This window comes from Medicago sativa, chromosome 5 (assembly GCF_051527215.1).
Source record: "Medicago sativa cultivar Bolivia chromosome 5, Bolivia_mono, whole genome shotgun sequence".
NCBI classification, from domain to species: Eukaryota; Viridiplantae; Streptophyta; class Magnoliopsida; order Fabales; family Fabaceae; genus Medicago; species Medicago sativa.
This window is the reverse complement of record NC_140753.1, coordinates 10,611,026-10,632,251: the sequence shown is the minus strand read 5'-3', so window position 1 is coordinate 10,632,251 and position 21,226 is coordinate 10,611,026. Positions and strand designations below refer to the sequence as shown.

Here is a 21,226-nt window from a genome sequence, read left to right as displayed (position 1 = left end):
CGTTGGATTTAGTACTTGTTCTTTGAGAAGAAGAAATGGATCAGCTAGTATGATATGATGAAATTTCACATCATACTTGCTGAGAGTGGGATAGTTAAAAGGAATCTTTTTCTTTTCTATTCTATTTTCTTTTTGTCCATTAATTTTCTTTGTGACGTCAAAGTCATTGAAGAATCTCATGTTTGTTAAAATTTTGGTAATACTCTATTTTTTTAACAAGCTAAAATAAAATTAGATTAAACACTAAATAAAACATTTTCCTCGACACAAAATGTGCTCAAAAGAAACTTTGATGTTCATTATAAAATGTCAAAAATAAGGTAAAATTAACTAGCTCTTAAAAAATCAAAAGGGCGTTGTCACCAACCATAATAACAATAACATACTCTAAATTATCAACATTTATCTTCGACCACCGAAAAGAAATATGTTTAACCTTATCAAACAACTGAAATATAGACTTTTTCTTATGATTAAATATTATGTCATTTCTTTCATTCCAAATGACACAAACACACGTAAACCAAATTAAGTGCATGAATGAGCACCATACTTTACAGCCACCTGTCAATTGAACATACACAACAAAATGATCTGAAATAGAACGGGGGTCAACTGATATGAAACTCAACTATTCGTGAACCAGATACCAAAGAGTACCAAAAATATTGCAATTAACGAACAAAGGATTTGTCGTTTCCACCTCACTACACACACTCACACAACTGATCATCATTATTAATAGCACCACAGCGAACCAAATTGTCTTCTGTAGGAAACTCGTTACGAAGAAGACACCAAGCAAAAACCGAAACCTTCCAAAGAACATGTTTATGCTAAATCAAGTCTGAATATGCCAATGCACTTTGCGATTGTGAACTAGTGAGAAAGAGGTAAGCACCACGAACAGAGTAAGCACCACCCTGGTCTAACTGCCACAACCACATATCGTCAATGTCAATCTGCAAATGCACATTAGAAAGAAAATTCGAGCGCTCCCCAACCAACTCCTCCTCCCAAGCCAACAAACGACGCCGCCACTTCCAAATTAAGATATGATACCAACAATTTTTTTTTGTACAAGACTCTAACAAGTGTTTTAAAAGAACTAAAACTACAATTAAATTAGAAATAATTTGAAAACTTTCTCTTAAAAATGATGCATTCAATCATATAAGGGATAATAGTCATTTTGATCTCCAAATGTGTAACGAGTAAACACAATAGTTCGTCAATGTAACGAAAGTTTAAAATCTTTTCTGATTGTGCATTTCATTAGTCAAAATAGTTTATGAAGATAAAATAGTTCTTTAATGTTGACATTAACTTTTTTACATAGGAACTGATATGGCAATAAGTAAGTATTGATATGAAATCCTTCAAAAAAAAGTATTGATATGAAAGAATATGACACTAAATAAATATATTAAGGTATCGATACGATACTATTAAACAAACATTTTAATGTGAGAGACAATTTTGACTAACATACATCATTATCAGACGATGTTTTGAAATTTTGATACATTGAGGAAGTATTGTGTCTACTTGTTATAAGGGATCAAAATGACTATTACCTCATTCTTTAAATATTTAAAAAAAAATTACAAAAAAAGTTATTTTAATCAATTCAAAAGTTTCACTTTTAATTTCCTTGCCAAGTGTTCTTAGGTCACGTGTTAACATGACCCTAATTATAAAACGACATAAAATTCTTTAAATGAATAAAGAATTGCTCCATCGTGCTAAATAAGATACAAAATAGGATAATTGTGTTAGGATCTAATTTGTAAACATTGTCAATGAAAATTATTTAACACATGCATCTAATCGTGTGTAGTATATCATATATTGCATTTTAAAACATATAAGTTGTCATATTTATTAAATGATGCGACAACACATTATTTTTTTTAGATAAATAAAATTATTGCATTTCATTCATCAATATGTGTTTAGTACAACGTGTTCTGGCTAAACAAGAATTCTTTAGTCCCATTTGTGAGGTACACATTAGAGAAGTTTTAGGACTCTTATCTCATATCTCAATTCATTGTCCCATGACACAACAACACATAATAAGTTAATTTGAACCTTATCATATTTTATCTCTTTTACAGTTTTGATCTCATTATTTTCACTCAGTAACAGAATTAGTCCATCCATTTTGAAATCACTCGTTTTTTGTCCTTCTATCATATTTTCTGTTATTTAAACATTGGTAATATGGCATATTTTAAATGATGAGACATAGAATATGATGATGTGAAGTGATCAACTCTCGTGAAATTACAATAAAATCAATTAAAAGTTTAATTTCACAAATTTTAAGAACGAAAAATTGATGGAGGACCCAAACCGAGTAATTTTAAAACGAGGGAATCAATTTTGTGAATGAGTAGAACTATGAGGATCAAAACAGTAATTCAAGCTTAATTCCAAGTAGCCTAATATTAACTATACATGAGGAATTAAGTATCGCACCTGTTTGGGGACAAGGGAAAAAAAGTGTTGCTATATGGCACAAGAGACTTTTGTTAATTATCAACTAAACACAATTCGCTTATATTAATTGTTGATTCCTTGCTCGATTGTTGATGATGTTTGCATACTACTATAGTAGTGTTTTTGGAAAAAATACATTTTTTTGAATAAATATCAATCAAACATATCAAGACAAAGGCTGACATCAATAATCCTTGGCTTGTAGTGCAACAAATAAATCCAAAAATCCACAAATCAATGATCAACATAGTTAATTGTGTGGTAAATTGTGGGCTGCAGTTATTTCGAAAATCAAACCAGCACACCAATAAAAGCATTCGTGCAATTTTAGTGAATCCTTTGTCGTGCACTTTAGTATTTTTCAAGCAGAAATCCATTCACCTCTCTACATCTCATTTCCCACTTAAACTCATACCTCTTGTAACGCCCGTCTTAATTATTTACTTAATTTAATGAGGATTTATATATTTATTTATATATATATTTATATGATTTAAGAATTTAAATAGTTTGCATGATTTATAGATAAATTATGTGATTTTCTAGAATGACGTGAAGTATATTGATGTTGTGAAGTTGTTATGTTGGTGTGACTTATTTTATTATTAAATAAAATAAGATATGAGAAATAAAATAAAAATATTAAAGATTGGGCTGCGTGGTGAGATGAGCAATTAGTAGTGAGAAGAGTAAAAAGGAGAGATAAATAGACAGACATAAGTTAGGAAAAGTAGTACGTACGTTTTTGGAGAAAAAGGGAGAAAAGTCAGAAAGAGAGAAGAACCAAAGGAGGGCTGCGATTCTGCTATTATCAGGTAAGGGTGAGACTAATTTTCAATATTATTAAGGGTATAATTCTATAGGATGAATTTAGCATGATTTGGTTAAGTTTTGGTGAGAATTGAGAATTAGGTTTAGGATCAATTTTGATGAATAAATCAAGAACAGATGTTAGATTGATGCAAAATTAGTGTACAGACCTTAGATATGACTTAAGATGATAATTAGATGCTATTTGGATGAAGGAATCATGAATATAGGTGAAAAGTTGTGATTTTTAGGTTTCTGGCTATACTGACATTCATCGCTCGCATCTGCGAGCAAGAACACTCGCAACGGCGAGCTAGAACCCAGAGCTCGCATCTGCGAGCAATGCAACTCGCAACTGCGAGTGACCTGTAAGCTCGCAACTGCGAGCAGAATAACTCGCCACTGCGAGTAAGGACTTAGGAACCCAGAATGCACGCTTTGCTCGCCATTGCGAGCAGCCACTGCGAGTTAGGCTGTTAGTTGCCCAAAATTGTCCCGATGCGATCCCTTCGCACGTGTAGTCTTGAATTGACCTTAGAATTAAGTAAGAGAGTTGTTTATGATGTTTTTATAGACCCTACAGTCTGTTCAGGTGACTGAGATTAGAAGTGTGGTTGCATGAATGTTATAATGATGCTTTATGGTATTTATGTTGATGTAATTCATACCTTAGATGATGTTAACGCATTCAAATGTTATTAAATGTTGTATCTTGCTGCTGTTCCCTGCTTTTGACTGTTAGTGTCTTGAAGTTGCATGAGTCGGTCTATGTTGTAGAATTCAAGGAGCGGTCCATGATTATGAATCGTATGAGTTGTTTATGTTGTTGTCTAAGTTGTTGGAAGTTGAGTTCATTGCATACTCATTAAAGTTGGGGGCTTTAGGCCCGGCAGCCTTGTGCTCATTAAAGTTGGGGGCTTTAAGCCCGGCAGCCTTTGTGCTCATTAAAGTTGGGGGTTTTAGGCCCGGCAGCCTTTGTGCTCATTAAAGTTGGGGGCTTTAGGCCCGGCAGCCTTTGTGCTCACACGTTGAAGAGCCTATTATGCTCATTTTGTTGTTGATTGGTACCACATGCATTTGCATATCAAGAAGTTCATGATGTTTAACTTGTCAAGTTGTTGTTGAGTTGATAGAGTTGCATGGTCAAAGAAGAGTTGTGTTGTTAAGTTGTTGTTGAGTTGATAGAGTTGCATGGTCAAAGATGAGTTGTGTCGTCAAGTTAAGTGTTAAGTTGATTATGATTTGTGATGAAAATTAGTGATGGTATTTGATGATTGTATTTGTTATGAAATGAAAAATATGCTAATTGTTGATATGTTATTAATGTTTAAATTGTTAAATGCATTTATTGGATTATATTCTTAATGTATTGATTATGAAATCTCACCCCTTCTGCGTATATTTTGCCTCGACCGTGGGTAATGTGCAGGAAATAAAGATTAGAGGCGTTCATGAGTGGACTCTCAGTTGGTGTTTAGGTGCTCTGATACGTAACGGGATGGGGTCTTGCTTTTACTTCTATTCCTTACGTGTTTCTTTTATGAACTAATTTATGAGAATTTCCAATAAGGCCTGCGTGCCAAGACTTTTAAATGTTGAACTATTTTCCGCTGCAACAGTTTAAGATTTTTCATGATGTTGATTTTGAAGGATAATTATTTTTATCTGTTTTGAGATGTTAAAGTAGTGTGTGGCATTCCGTTATGAATTAAATACTCTGATTTTAAATGAAATTTTTATGTTGGGAAAACGGGGTGTTACACCTCTCACACCTAATTAAAACAAAAACCGAAGAAAAAAAATTAAAAGGCAAAAGGGAGACATGTGTCCAAGATGCAAAGAGCTAAAAAAATGTTGTAGTTTTAACACATCAAAAGTATTTAGAGTTATCATATCTATGCAAGAAATCATGCGATATCGACCCCTTTTCAACAATTAATATCGTTTTAAATTAAGATTACAATTGGTTGATTTGCACGCAGTGATCAAAGCAATTAAATTGAAAATAACAACAGAGAGATAATATTGTTGGAATTAGTTGATCAACTACTCCCCTGATGTATCCTTTTGATCAATTATATGCTTTCAACGTTTAAATTATATCTTCACTCATCGCTCTTTGTGCATGTTAGTGGCCGAAAAAACAACATGAGATACATTGTATGTATTAACTTTTGATGTCTAACTTAGAAAATTGATACAATAGCATTACGATCCGATAATAGTTTGTCATTGTAAATCAATACATATGTTTAGAAATTATCATCTACAAATGAAATTATTCCACATCTCTTGAATAAAAAGTATATGTCTATCCCTTTCTAGATCAAAAGTTCACTTTCGTATTTCACGTCGAAAAAGTATTAAGAACATAAATAACTTCATCGATTTAACACATAAAAAATTACATATAATCATCTAAATCAAGAGTTTACAAAAAAATTATAATTTTTTTTGACTAAAAATAAACAATATTCATTCGTTCATATTGATAAAGTACATACGATCCAAATTCGAAAAAGAAAAAGAAATCATAGTTGACTGCACTTAATTACAAAGTATAATAAAATAACAGCATAATATAATTTATTCAACGTATATGTAAAAAAGATTTTCATAATCTCCGCATATATAGTAATTAATCTCATATTCTATATTTTGTATTATTGTTTATTATTCTTCCAATTTTTGCATTAAAAAAATTTCAATATTCCATTTATGACAGCGAACCTAGTCCTGATTAGGTGTATGTGGCGACATGTTTCGCATAAACGCAGCAACGAGTAGCCGCATCAATTAATTCTCAGTTTCTCGCTTTCTTTTCCTTACATGATATTTTCATATTTCACTTTCCTAAATTTAACTTATCCGTTTCGGTGTCTACAATTGTGTATAGAGTAAGGAAAATGCAACAAAAATTAGTAAATTCTAATGCATATTATGATAATTTCCCTTTTAACTATAAGAAAAAAAAAATAGATATAATATAATATAATATAATTTATTCAACGTATATGTAAAAAAGATTTTCATAATCTCCATATATATAGTAATTAATCTCATATTCTATATGTTGTATTATTGTTTATTATTCTTCCAATTTTTGTATTAAAAAAATTTCAATATTCCATTTATGACAGCGAACCTAGTCCTGATTAGGTGTATGTGGCAACATGTTTCGCATAAACGCAGCAACGAGTAGCCACATCAATTAATTCTCAGTTTCTCGCTTTCTTTTCCTTACATGATATTTTCATATTTCACTTTTCTAAATTTAACTTATCCGTTTCGGTGTCTACAGACTACAATTGTGTATAGAGTAAGGAAAATGCAACAAAAATTAGTAAATTCTAATGCATGTTATGATAATTTCCCTTTTAACTATAAGATAAAAAATAGATATAATAAATGAAAAATATTTTTTAAACAACCCAAAGGTATACACCTTAAAAGAGATAGAGATAAAAATGGTGATGTGATAGATTGATAATGTGATAGAAATGGATAAATAAAGATAAAATAAAAAACTGAATGAGTGTAAGAGAAAAAACTGAATGATTGTATGAGTATAGTAAATCTACCGCGCTTTAAGGACCGAGTATGCTAAACATTCTGTTAATTGAAATGCTTTTTTTAAGAGATAAGTTATATAGTTTTGAAGAATAAATGATGTACTCTCATAAGAAATCAATCAATAAAATGTGATTTTTTTTTTTTTTATAATTTTTTACTGGCATGTAAATTAATGATGAACACTCCCATATCTATAAAGTTTGATTGGATATACACCTTTATCCAATCATTCACTATCATATCATAATTTTATATTAATTTATTTTTTAAAAAATTGAAATATTAATAGAATGTTGCTTACGGGGTAATGATGTCCGATCAAACTTCAAATTACATTAGAATTTACCAAAATAAATTTGAATGCATGATTTGGTGATATTCAACAGTGAATACCAAGTCAATATGTAACACCCCGTTTTCCCAACATGAAAATTTCATTTAAAATCAGAGTATTTTGATCACAACGGAATGTCACATACTTCAATTAAATCATAAAATGGATAATAATAATCATCCTTCAAATTCAACATCATGAAAAATCTTAAACTATTGCAGCGGAAAATAGTTCAACATTTAAAAGTCTTGGCACGCAGGCCTTATTGAAAAATCTCATAAATTAGTTCATAAAAGAGACACGTAAGGAATAGAAGTAAAAGCAAGCCCCCATCCCGTTACGTATCAGAGCACCTAGACACCAACTGAGAGTCCACTCATGAACGCCTCTAATCTTTATTACCTGCACATTACCCACGGTCGAGGCAACATATACGCAGAAGGGGTGAGATTTCATAATCAATACATTAAGCATATAATCCAATAAAATGCATTTAACAACTTAAACATTAATAACATATCAACAATTAACAATTAGCATAATTTTTCATTACATAACAAATACAATCATCAATACCATTACTAATTCTCATCACAAATCATAATCAACTTAACACTCAACTTGACGACACAACTCATCCTTGACCATGCAACTCTATCAACTCGGCAACATCTTGACAACTAAAACATCATGAACCTCTTGATATGCAAATGCATTTGGTACCAATACAGAGCATCAAGCTCCCAACCAACTTATATGAGCGTAATTAGGCTCTTCAGGGCATCAAGCCCCCAACATAGTGAGCAAAAGCTCCAGGGCATCAAGCCCTCACCAATCATGTGAATGACTAAGCATTCCAGGGCATCAAGCCCTCAACCAACTTATATGAGTATGCAATGGACTCAACTTCCAACAACTTAGACAACGACGTGTACAACTCATACGACTCATAATCATGGACAACTTCTTAAATTCCAACAACATAGACCGACTCATGCAACCTCAAGACACTAACAGTCGACAACAGAAAACAGCAGCAACATACAACAATTAACAACGCTTGAATGTGTTAACATTCACATAAGGAATTAATTACATCAATATAAATATCATATAACATCATTATAGCATTCATGCAGCAACACTTCTAATTTTCAGTCACCATAACAGACTTCTGGAGCTTATGAAAGCATCCTAAACAGCTCTCTAACTTACTTCTAAGGTTATCTCAAGACTACACGTGCGAAAGGATCGCATCGGGACAATTTTGGGCAACTAACAGCCTAACTCGCAGTGGCGAGTAACTTCACTCGCAATGGCGAGCAAAGTGTGCATTCTGGGTTCCTACGTATTTACTCGCAGTGGCGAGTTATTCTGCTCGCGGTTGCGAGCTCACAGGTCACTTGCAGTTGCGAGTGCATTGCTCGCAGTTGCGAGTTCTGGGTTCTAGCTCGCAGATGCGAGTGTTCTTGCTCGCAGGTGCGAGCGATGAATGTCAGTACGGCCAGAAACCTAAAAATCACAACTTTTCACCTATATTCATGATTCCTTCATCCAAATAGCATCTAATTATCATCTTAAGTCATATCTAAGGTCTGTATACTAATTTTGCATCAATCTAACATCTGTTCTTGATTTATTCATCAAAATTGATCCTAAACCTAATTCTCAATTCTCACCAAAACTTAACCTAATCATGCTAAATTCATCCTATAGAATTATACCCTTAATAATATTGAAAATTAGTCTCACCCTTACCTTAGTTTAATTCCTGAATCAGCAGCAGCGTTCTTCTTTTCTAAGGTCTTCTCCTCTTCTCTTGACTTTTCTCTTCTCTTCTCTTCTTTCTTGTTCTCCTCTTTTCCAAAAAGCGGTTTCCAGTAAACTCTTTCTAACCTAAGCTTCTCTATTTATAATACTAAACGCTCTTCCTAAATCTATTTTGGCCCAACAACTTATTCTTCTTTCTATTCTAACCCCCTTCTTATTTCGCTTACACCTCAAAACTACTATATTCCTCATAATCTTATTTATTTCTAAATTAAATATATCTCTCCCCCACTAAATAATAATAATACACCAATAACAAATATATCTCTAACAAATAACAAATATATTTCTACACCAAATAATAAATATATCTATAACAAATAACAAATATATTTCTACACCAAATAACAAATATATCTATAACAAATAACAAATATATTTCTACACAAAATAACCCCACAACTTAATATTTATTTTATTTTCGAATCTTATTTTATTAAACAATAAAATAAGTTACAACGTCTCATAAATTTCCCTAAAATCATATAAATCACATAAATCTTATAAATCACACTAATCATATAAATATATTCTAAAACTCATTTAAAATAATTAAATAAAGAGGAGGGCGTTACAACTCTCCCCAACTTAAAGGAATTTCGTCCTCGAAATTCAAGCACAATAGAAAATAAATTTAGTCATTACTTCTTCAAACAAAACACAAAAACCACATCAAGTTAGTCAGTTAAACATGATCACATAAAAAAACATAACTACTAACTAGAAAACATGACGACACGACACAACGACTCATCTACTTGGCCGGACGGACCGACCTGCTCTGATACCAATTGTAACACCCCGTTTTCCCAACATGAAAATTTCATTTAAAATCAGAGTATTTTGATCACAACGGAATGTCACATACTTCAATTAAATCATAAAATGGATAATAATAATTATCCTTCAAATTCAACATCATGAAAAATCTTAAACTATTGCAGCGGAAAATAGTTCAACATTTAAAAGTCTTGGCACGCAGGCCTTATTGAAAAATCTCATAAATTAGTTCATAAAAGAGACACGTAAGGAATAGAAGTAAAAGCAAGCCCCCATCCCGTTACGTATCAGAGCACCTAGACACCAACTGAGAGTCCACTCATGAACGCCTCTAATCTTTATTACCTGCACATTACCCACGGTCGAGGCAACATATACGCAGAAGGGGTGAGATTTCATAATCAATACATTAAGCATATAATCCAATAAAATGCATTTAACAACTTAAACATTAATAACATATCAACAATTAACAATTAGCATAATTTTTCATTACATAACAAATACAATCATCAATACCATTACTAATTCTCATCACAAATCATAATCAACTTAACACTCAACTTGACGACACAACTCATCCTTGACCATGCAACTCTATCAACTCGGCAACATCTTGACAACTAAAACATCATGAACCTCTTGATATGCAAATGCATTTGGTACCAATACAGAGCATCAAGCTCCCAACCAACTTATATGAGCGTAATTAGGCTCTTCAGGGCATCAAGCCCCCAACATAGTGAGCAAAAGCTCCAGGGCATCAAGCCCTCACCAATCATGTGAATGACTAAGCATTCCAGGGCATCAAGCCCTCAACCAACTTATATGAGTATGCAATGGACTCAACTTCCAACAACTTAGACAACGACGTGTACAACTCATACGACTCATAATCATGGACAACTTCTTAAATTCCAACAACATAGACCGACTCATGCAACCTCAAGACACTAACAGTCGACAACAGAAAACAGCAGCAACATACAACAATTAACAACGCTTGAATGTGTTAACATTCACATAAGGAATTAATTACATCAATATAAATATCATATAACATCATTATAGCATTCATGCAGCAACACTTCTAATTTTCAGTCACCATAACAGACTTCTGGAGCTTATGAAAGCATCCTAAACAGCTCTCTAACTTACTTCTAAGGTTATCTCAAGACTACACGTGCGAAAGGATCGCATCGGGACAATTTTGGGCAACTAACAGCCTAACTCGCAGTGGCGAGTAACTTCACTCGCAATGGCGAGCAAAGTGTGCATTCTGGGTTCCTACGTATTTACTCGCAGTGGCGAGTTATTCTGCTCGCGGTTGCGAGCTCACAGGTCACTTGCAGTTGCGAGTGCATTGCTCGCAGTTGCGAGTTCTGGGTTCTAGCTCGCAGATGCGAGTGTTCTTGCTCGCAGGTGCGAGCGATGAATGTCAGTACGGCCAGAAACCTAAAAATCACAACTTTTCACCTATATTCATGATTCCTTCATCCAAATAGCATCTAATTATCATCTTAAGTCATATCTAAGGTCTGTATACTAATTTTGCATCAATCTAACATCTGTTCTTGATTTATTCATCAAAATTGATCCTAAACCTAATTCTCAATTCTCACCAAAACTTAACCTAATCATGCTAAATTCATCCTATAGAATTATACCCTTAATAATATTGAAAATTAGTCTCACCCTTACCTTAGTTTAATTCCTGAATCAGCAGCAGCGTTCTTCTTTTCTAAGGTCTTCTCCTCTTCTCTTGACTTTTCTCTTCTCTTCTCTTCTTTCTTGTTCTCCTCTTTTCCAAAAAGCGGTTTCCAGTAAACTCTTTCTAACCTAAGCTTCTCTATTTATAATACTAAACGCTCTTCCTAAATCTATTTTGGCCCAACAACTTATTCTTCTTTCTATTCTAACCCCCTTCTTATTTCGCCTACACCTCAAAACTACTATATTCCTCATAATCTTATTTATTTCTAAATTAAATATATCTCTCCCCCACTAAATAATAATAATACACCAATAACAGATATATCTCTAACAAATAACAAATATATTTCTACACCAAATAATAAATATATCTATAACAAATAACAAATATATTTCTACACCAAATAACAAATATATCTATAACAAATAACAAATATATTTCTACACAAAATAACCCCACAACTTAATATTTATTTTATTTTCGAATCTTATTTTATTAAACAATAAAATAAGTTACAACGTCTCATAAATTTCCCTAAAATCATATAAATCACATAAATCTTATAAATCACACTAATCATATAAATATATTCTAAAACTCATTTAAAATAATTAAATAAAGAGGAGGGCGTTACACAATACAATTCAATTATAATATGCAGATCATTGATTAAGCAATAGCCAAGAATAATCAAACTATATTTAAATGATAAGATGTGTAAACATTAGGATATGAATATCAATTTCTATTCATAAAACAGTTTGTGATTTTTTTTTTTTATAAAAACTAAGCAAATATATTAATAAATCAAAATAAACCCCTTTAGTACAAGGCATATCAAAGAAAACTTAAAGATCCAAAAATTAACCGATGCTCAAACATACGAGCGGGCACGATAACCAACGCCGAACAGCTAGTACAAGTTAACATTAGCAGCCTTAATCCACCAATAAGAATGGAAAAGATTTTTCATATAATCTTATTCAAAGTAAATGTCAAAAAGATTTTTAAAATCTTCATATTTAGTAGTTATCCCTACATTCAATACTCTTTCATGTCACTACTATAACCAAATATTTTTAAATTCATTAAAAAATGGGTTAATTATGTTTCTAAGCCCTATAAAATAGCGACCTTGTAAATTTAGTCCTTACTTAATTTTAATAGCACTTTTAGTCCCTAATTTTGTTTTTTTGCCCTGAGTATTAGTCCCTACTCAATTCAAATTTGTTTAATTTATGATTAAACTCTTAAATTTTTGAACAATTTTTTGCAGACATGTTTAGAACATTACTAAAAGTTCCTCCGCAAAAAATTATCGCAAAATTTGATTTCTACATCCAGATTTTATTACTTTTTATCTTTAACTTTTGTCGTTTTAAAAAATTCATATTTAATTCATTTCATGTCTGAAAATTCTAAATTTTAGTAAACGAACCTTTCATTGTGTTCTAATCTTGTCTCAAAAAAATCGTTCAAAAATTTAAGAGTTTAAGGATAATTAATCAAACTTTGTTTTAGCAGGGACTAAAATTATAAGTAATTTTTTTTTATAGGGACTAAAAATGCTATTAAAATTAAGTAAGGACTAAACTTACAAGGTCGCTATTTTATAGGGACTAGAAACATAATTAACCCTTAAAAAATTGATGTGTTTGATTTAAAATATAGACTACATACATCAATTTTTCAATGAATCTACAAAATAAATATTAGTGATCAAATGAATTATTTTACATTATTGTTAATTATAATTATTCCTTTTTATTTTATGCAAAAAAAAGCACATTCCAGAAACAAAACAAAAAAGCATAAAAACAGACTCCAATAGTATTAATTCCATTTATGGCAGCTAACAACAAAACTTAGTCTTTGATTAGGTGTATGTGGCGACACGTTTAGCATAGACACAGCAACGAGTAGCCGCATCTATTAACTCCCACTTTCTCGCTGTTTTCTCCTTACACGCTATTAATAACGATAATTTCACCCTTTCTAATTTTAACTTAACTTATCTTATTATCTATCCATTAATACGATATATTGACTCAATATTTCGACATATCACACAACCTATCCTTATCATAATCTACTCAGCACACACGTTTTTCAAATCTCAAATCAAATCCAACGATCATATTTCCGCCACATGTTCGGTTTTATCATATCGTACGAGAATTTGATATTGTAATTATCACGTGTGTTCTTATCCTTTTGTTTTGGAGAACTATATATTTCGTTTCTTTCACCATTCATTTTCATCAATGTTGTTCCTTTTCATTTTCATTTTCATTTTCATTCTCTTCTTTCAATTTCAATTTTGTTCTTCTATGAATTTATCATCAATGGCGTTTAAGAAAACGCTCGCACAACGGTTATTCAATATAACCAAAATCTCATCACAAAATCTCACGAATTGTCGTATTTCATCTTCCTCCGTCAGTGTTTCAAAATCCGAATCTGATATTTCTCCAGAACCAGGCGATAATGGTGCATTCAAGAGATTCATTCACAAACGAACCGGTTTTGAACCGAAACAACAAACCGGGTTCAAATCAGAGCTTCATCAACCAAACCTGATGGAGAAGCTGAAAACAATGGACAATGGACGGAATCGTATTCGGTTGGATGGATTGATCATCAAAACGCCGGCGGAGAAACCGGCGACGCCGAAGGAGGACGGTGTTAGCGTCGGAGATGTGAAGAAATTGTTGAAGGTGGCGCAATTAGAGATGGTGAAATCAAGGCTGAGAGAATCATCAAAGAGTTGCGTAACGGTTTCGGAATTGATTCGAATTTGTTCTGAATATTGTTCTGATCATGATCAAGCGGTTAAGATTGTGAAGATGCTTGATGATTCTGCGGCTGTGATTATCTTAGGAGATGTTGTTTTTCTTAGACCTGAACAGGTAAATTATTATTTCTCATTTAATTTTCATTTATTTCTTAGTCAAGTTTATGAGTTTTTTAATCTATTATTGGGTTGTTATATGTTTTATTTAATTTGTGGGTTGATACAGAGGGGTAATAATGTAATGTTAATGATGGAAATGGTGAAGATCAAAGATAGGTTGATTTTTGATCAAAGTGATTATAGTTTATCCATTTATTTGGAAACTGATAATCTTTTTATGATTATTTCTCGTTTTTTTCTTCCACAGGAAAATGAAACATTGTTGTTTCGAGAAAAGTGTTAAAGGACTGCTAAAAGCCCACCAGAGCTTTCATTCATCACTATCATTCATTCATTCAACTAGCCCTTAATTATTTTTAGACTAGGATTAGAAATTTAGAATAGAAAATATATGCTAAGTATAAAATTAATTGAAAGTTAGGGGGTCCTAGATTCAATCAAGGAGGATTCACAATTGGGATTTTATTTTCCAATTCTCTCTTGGTTAAGCTTTTTAAGAATATACGTTGTCGTGTGCCTTAGGTTAAAGGTAATGGCATGCTTGTCCTTTAAGTTAGACATGCGTCTTTCGATTGACAATGAGTTCGATGAAATTATGGTGTCCAAGTGTGATTTTGACAAAAGTTACTTTGGAGATGTGATTTCGTTAAACTCACGGTTCATCTAAACATACACTTGATGGTTCATAGGTTTTAGTAATTTTGTTCTATAATATATGTCCCTTTTAGGTATAGTTGTGAAGTCTTTCAATATCACAATAAGTTTGTGTCATTCCTAGAAGAAAAACCAAAAGTAAATAGGAAAAAAAAAAGATAAGTTTTACCCAAACTCTGTAAAATTTTGTGATACAGGTAGCCAAAACACTCCAAAGTCTGCTTCCTACACCGGGAATAAAGGTATCAGATTCAGTAAGAAAAGAATACGAAGAAATGGAGAAAAAGAAGTTGGCCATCGACGAAGAAGCCGAAGCCTTGGTTGATCGTGAGCTTTGGGGAGGTTTGGGTTTCATTATGGTGAAAACAGCAGTATTAATGAGACTCACATTTTGGGAGCTTACTTGGGATGTAATGGAACCCATTTGCTTCTATTTAACATCCATGTACTTCATGACTGGTTATACATTCTTCCTCAAGACCGGGAAAGAACCTTCTTTTAGAGGTTTTTACGAAGCTCGTTTCAGCTCGAAGCAGAAGCGCCTTATGAAGCTTCACAATTTTGACATTGAAAAGTACAATAAGCTTAGCAACGTTTGTTCTCCCAATGTTCCTCCTATGTTTGATTCCTCCACTGCTCTCACATCTGAAAATTCTTTACATCACTGATATAGTGACCTAAAACAAAAATAAAGATGTAGCAGGTTATGAGACCTTAGCTACATATTCTTGTTCCATTGACATTAGAATACAACAAATACTTGCCCCATTGAAAAACATATTTGGGGTTTTTTTGACTGAAATTTTTGGGTTTAAAATCCCCTATATTTTGTATTAGATGTGCTGATTAAGATACATGCTAACATTGTGTTAGAATTAGATGCGGCTATGTGTAAAACGAATGCAGAGTGTTTATTCCAAAATTTCTTTTGTAAAATGTCACATAAATAATACATTACATTTTGAGAAATCAAAGTTTCATTACAAATTAAGGGTGAACATATATAGTCCACTGATTTAATTATGCTCTAACAATTCGAAGTTGAAGCTAATTGTGATTTCTACATAAAAAGGGGGTCAACCTAATCTAACAACTAACCACTAATATTTGTCATTTAAAATAAAAATCAAAGTAATTTTATTTGAAGATGTTATTTTGAGTTGAGTTAGCTTGTCCGTGTGCAACCATATTTTATTTGTATTTCTCAAATATTATTATCACTTTTATTTGAATTTGGGGTCAAGTTTGAGTTTTATAGTGTGTGTTTGGAAAACGAGTAGCTTACCACTAGAAGTGTGTTTACTTGAAACTACATGAGTTTTCACATTGGCAACAAAAGTTTCCATCCGCATGCTTATGATGTGCATGACAAAAAATTTAAGATGAAATGAAGATGGTGGGCTTAGAGTAAAAAATCTGCATTTTTTTATTGTTTCTTTGCTAAGTAAGTGGTTATGGAGATGCCTATCGGAACACAGCGCCGTATAAACTGTCATTATGATCCGGTACAAGAGAATTGAATTCCGAAGGATGGATTCGTTGTGGTGGCAGTCATATGTTTAATTGGTTTGGAATGCGAATCTGATTCAGATTGGCAGACATATGTTTAATTGGTTTGGAGTGCGAATCTGATTCAGATTGATGATCAGCCTTCATACCAGAAATTTCCAAATTTATTCAGGTTGGCTTTGAATAAAAATGTGACCATAGCACAGAAGAAGGTAAGTGGGACTGAGAGCAGAAATCTGGTGTTGGAATTGGTTATCGGATCCAAACCTGAATGAGAGGTATGATTATGAAGCTGCTGAACCGATGCAGTTACTTGCAAATGTGCAGCTACAGACAGAGGTTTTAGACACGCGGTTTTGACTCCCCAATGAGTGTCGCGGATTCTCAGCGAGTAGTAGTTATTTGGTCTTAATTAATGCTCAAACTGTAGCAGCTTTTGATGAGGAATTATTGGCGGCTATTAAGCGTTTTTGGATCACTTCGGTTCCATCGAAGATAAGTGTGTTTGGTAGGAGACTACTACAAGACAAGCTACCCACCCACATAGAATATGGAGAAGAGGGGTCATTACAGATAAGCATGAACAATGTTGTGTGTTATGTTTTAACAGTATTGAATCAGCGAGTCACTTATTCGCAAGTTGCACAAAAACGTCACCAAATTTGGAAGTTAGTTTTCACTTGGTTGGATTGGAAGATGGTGGCGTGGGGGGATGATGTTGTTACAAATTTTCTACAATGTTATTCACTTTGCTCTCGGAAAGAAAGTGTCTCATTTAGTATGGCTAACAACAACGTGGTGTATTTGGTTGGAGCGAAACAATATTCTGTTCAACGGGAAAGTGGCCAACATTGTTGAGGTGGTCGAACCATTTGTTTCTATTTAACATCCGTGTACTTTATGACTGGTTATACATTCTTCCTCAAGACCGGGAAAGAACCTTCTTTTAGAAGTTTTTACGAAGCTCGTTTCAGCTCGAAGCAGAAGCGCCTTATGAAGCTTCACAATTTTGACATCGAAGGGTGAACATATAAGGATCAAACTAATCTAACGACTAATTACTACTAACATTTGTCATTAAAAAAATAAGTTCAAAGTAATTTTATTTGACGATGTTATTTTGAGTTGAGTTAACTTGTCCGTGTGTGTAACCATATTTTATTTGTTGTATTCCTCAATTATTATTATCACTTTTATTTGAATTTGATGCTTGAGTTTTAGTGTGTTTGGAAAACGAGTAGCTTGCGACTAGAAGTGTGTTTACTTGAAACTACATTTTTCACATTGGAATCAAAAGTTTCCGCACGCTTATGATGTGCATGACAAAAAATTTAAGGTGAAAAATGAAGATGGTGGGCTTGGAGTAAAAAATCTGCATTTTTTTATTGTTTCTTTGCTGAGTAAGTGGTTATGGAGATACCTTCGTTATGATCCGGTACAAGAGAAAGTGTTTAGTTCAGAAGGATGGATTTGTTGTGGTGGCAGACATATATTTAATTCGTTTGGAATGTGAATCTGATTCAAATTGGTTCACTGAAGAAATACGAAGTAAGCTTGATAACGGTAGTAGTGTATTGCCTGGAAGGAATGGTGGATTGATGATCAACCTTCACACCAGAAATTTCCAAATTTATTCTGGTTGGCTTTGAATGAAAATGAGAGCATAGCACAGAAGGTAAGTGGGACTGAGAGCAGAAAACTGGTGCTGAAATTGGTTATTGGATCTGAACTAGAATGCGAGGCAAGAAGCTGCTGAACTGATGGAGTTACTTGCGAATGTGCTGCTACCGACAGAGGTTTCAGACGCACGGTTTTGACTCCCTTGTGAGTGTTGCGGATTCTCGGTGAGTAGTAGTTATTCAGTCTTGATTAATTGTCAAACTGTAGCAGCTTTTGATGAGGCATTATTGGCGGCTATTGAGCGTTTTTGGATCACTTCAGTTCCATCGAAGATAACTGTGTTTGGTTGGAGACTACTACAAGACAAGCTACCAACACACGTAGAATGTGGAGAAGAGGGGTCATTACAGATGAGCATGAACAATGTTGTGTGGTATGTGTTAACAGTATTGAATCGGTGAGTCACTTATTCGCAAGTTGCACAAAAACGTCACCAAATTTGGAAGTTAGTTTTCATTTGGTTGGACTGGAAGATGGTGGCGCGGGGGGATGGCGTTATTACAATTTTTCTGCAATTTTATTCACTTTGCTCTCGAAAAGAAAGTGTCTCATTTAGTATGGCTAACAACGACGTGGTGTATTTAGTTGGAGCGAAACAATATTCTTTTCAACGGGAAAGTGGCCAACATTGTTGAGGTGGTGGACCACATCAAACAATTATCTTTGTCTAGGTTTATTAGTAGGGAAGGAAGCAATAAAAATCTTGTTTTTCCCAGTTGGTGGAATAGCCCACTTTCATGTGTTCAAAGTGTGACCTGCAATATGCCTATAAGTTTAGTTTGCCGCAAGTTTTTGTTAGTAGTGAATGGCAATACTGATATAGCAGATAATATGAGGTTTATCAAGGTGGAGTTTTAAGTCCAACATAATTAGTAAGGTGAAATAATGAAGAGGTTAAGGCTGAAAGCTTTGCAATGGGAAGGTCTGTAGGCATATCTGATGATTGTCACATTTCATATTCTTTCATTATTCAAGGGCATATTGTCTAAAAAGGATGTCTAAAAATTCTTTCATATTCTGTGAGAACGTGTCTAAAACAATGACTTTACTAGCATGATTGAGATACCCTTGAGTGGAAACAAAAAATTTCAGCCGCATGCGAGCATGTTTTTTTTGAGTGTTGCTATATGTAGTGAAACATGTTTCCTGAATTTTTTACGAAGCAACGTGGACATCCTTTTTATTTTGTGAGAATGTGGACCTCTTTTATAATATCTTAAACAATTAATTAAAAGCAATAAGCAAAACCGCTTTGTTAATATAATTTTGAAATCTGACAAATCAGTCAGATAGTTGTAACAATTAACCAATCCGACAATGCTAATTAACCATCGTGAAGGATTTGTGAAAAGTTTTTTCGCTATATCTAGCATTTTCCTATTTCTTTTTTCTTTTATGAGCAAAATTTTATTAATAAAGAGCAAATTAGCACAAGGCATGCAAAAAAAAAAAGCTCTAAACAGAAGTACAGCTTAAGAGAATACAACAAACTGCCATCATTCAAATAAAGATGTACAATACGTGGCTAAACCAATTTAGTGCTACACGGCAACCCTCCAACAAAAACAAAACCTGCTAAACAATACTATTTTCTTCTACCTATGCAAATTTTTGCAAAAAAAAAAAAATGTAGTTGTCCAATACCAATAAAGTTTAATCACATACAATCCTTTTATGTGATGCCTTATTTGTTGCTTCAATTGGACTTCAATTTGTTAGTATCTGCATTATTTTGTGCACCTAAGACAAGAGAGCAATCACCAACAATCTCGTTCTTCTTCTTTTTGCCATTAGCCCTTACATAAAAATTAACAAACAACAGCAAAATAGCACCATTCAAAATAGAATTGAAAACCCAAGCACCAATTCCATTACATCCACCTCTAAATAAATGCAACAAAAGAACACCAACATGACAAACAAGGTTGCATCCCAACAACAACATCTGAAAATTCAAAACAAGTGGAAGACTTGCGCCGCCATACCCAAATGCGGTCCAAAATCTGTAACCATGCATTACACAATATGCCAAGGTGGTAAAAAGAATTGCAAGCACTTGAAACGATTGCGAGAATTCTAGCCACAAGAATGACATGAATGTGGAAATGGAATGGTAAAAGAGTTGTAAGAAAACCAATTTACGACGTCTTAGAATGGCGAAAAAAGTTATAAACATATGAAGGAAACGAGATAGGTAGAATATATAAGACCAAAAGAAAACACGGCCTGAAGGGCGAGTACCGAGAGGAAAACAAAGTAGCCATTGAAGAGGGGTTTTTGATCGACGCCAAAACCATCGTGTTTCTTTGATTTCAGAGACGGTGGAGAGTAATATTCCAAGGAATATGATGGTGGATACGATGGACACGGTGAGAGAATGAAGTGCAGGTAAAGGCCCAAGTGGAATATGTTTGGTATGGCAAAGAAAGATAGATAATAAAAGGTGGAGTAAAAGAGAGGTTATAATGTAAATTGCTATGGAGGTAAAGATAAAGGACCATGTTGAACCCCAAGATTGAGTGTGACTCCATCGAAATCCAACTACGGAAGGGTGTTCTGAAAGGTAGAAATTAAGGATTTGAATCACCCTGAATGCATTATCCATGGTGATGGAGAGGGTTCCGTCGGAGGATTACGGAGACTCCTCTCCTTGTATTTTAGGTTCCAATTACTTTGTTCTTTATTTGGAATGACAAAATGATATATATAGAAGAAAAAAAATGAAAGAAATATAGTTAATATTTGACCCATTAATTGAGGAAAAGTATAAGGGATACTCGACCCAAAAATAAACAACAACAACAATTACCTAAAATAACATATAAAGGAAGAGGTTCGAAAAGCACTCCTAATACAAACATGAACCACCTTTGTAGAATTTTCTATTTTTTGACATTTTGTTTGAATTTTGTTGAAGATGATT

The 21,226-nt window shown here is 33.3% G+C and overlaps 2 protein-coding genes across 2 annotated transcripts; one reads left to right on the top strand and one right to left on the bottom strand.

Moving 5' to 3' along the window:
* Positions 1-13,806: 13,806 nt before the first annotated feature.
* LOC146919925 (calcium uniporter protein 3, mitochondrial-like) lies at positions 13,807-15,950 on the top strand. Its single transcript, XM_085713305.1, has 2 exons — positions 13,807-14,455; positions 15,312-15,950. The coding sequence occupies exons 1-2, from the start codon at positions 13,811-13,813 to the stop codon at positions 15,780-15,782; spliced, it is 1,116 nt and encodes a 371-aa protein (XP_085569431.1). The 5' UTR covers positions 13,807-13,810; the 3' UTR covers positions 15,783-15,950.
* Positions 15,951-19,775: 3,825 nt separating this feature from the next.
* Positions 19,776-20,997, bottom strand: LOC146919924 (fatty acid elongase 3-like). Its single transcript, XM_085713306.1, has one exon. The coding sequence runs from the start codon at positions 20,906-20,908 to the stop codon at positions 20,000-20,002; it is 909 nt and encodes a 302-aa protein (XP_085569432.1). The 5' UTR covers positions 20,909-20,997; the 3' UTR covers positions 19,776-19,999.
* Positions 20,998-21,226: the final 229 nt, after the last annotated feature.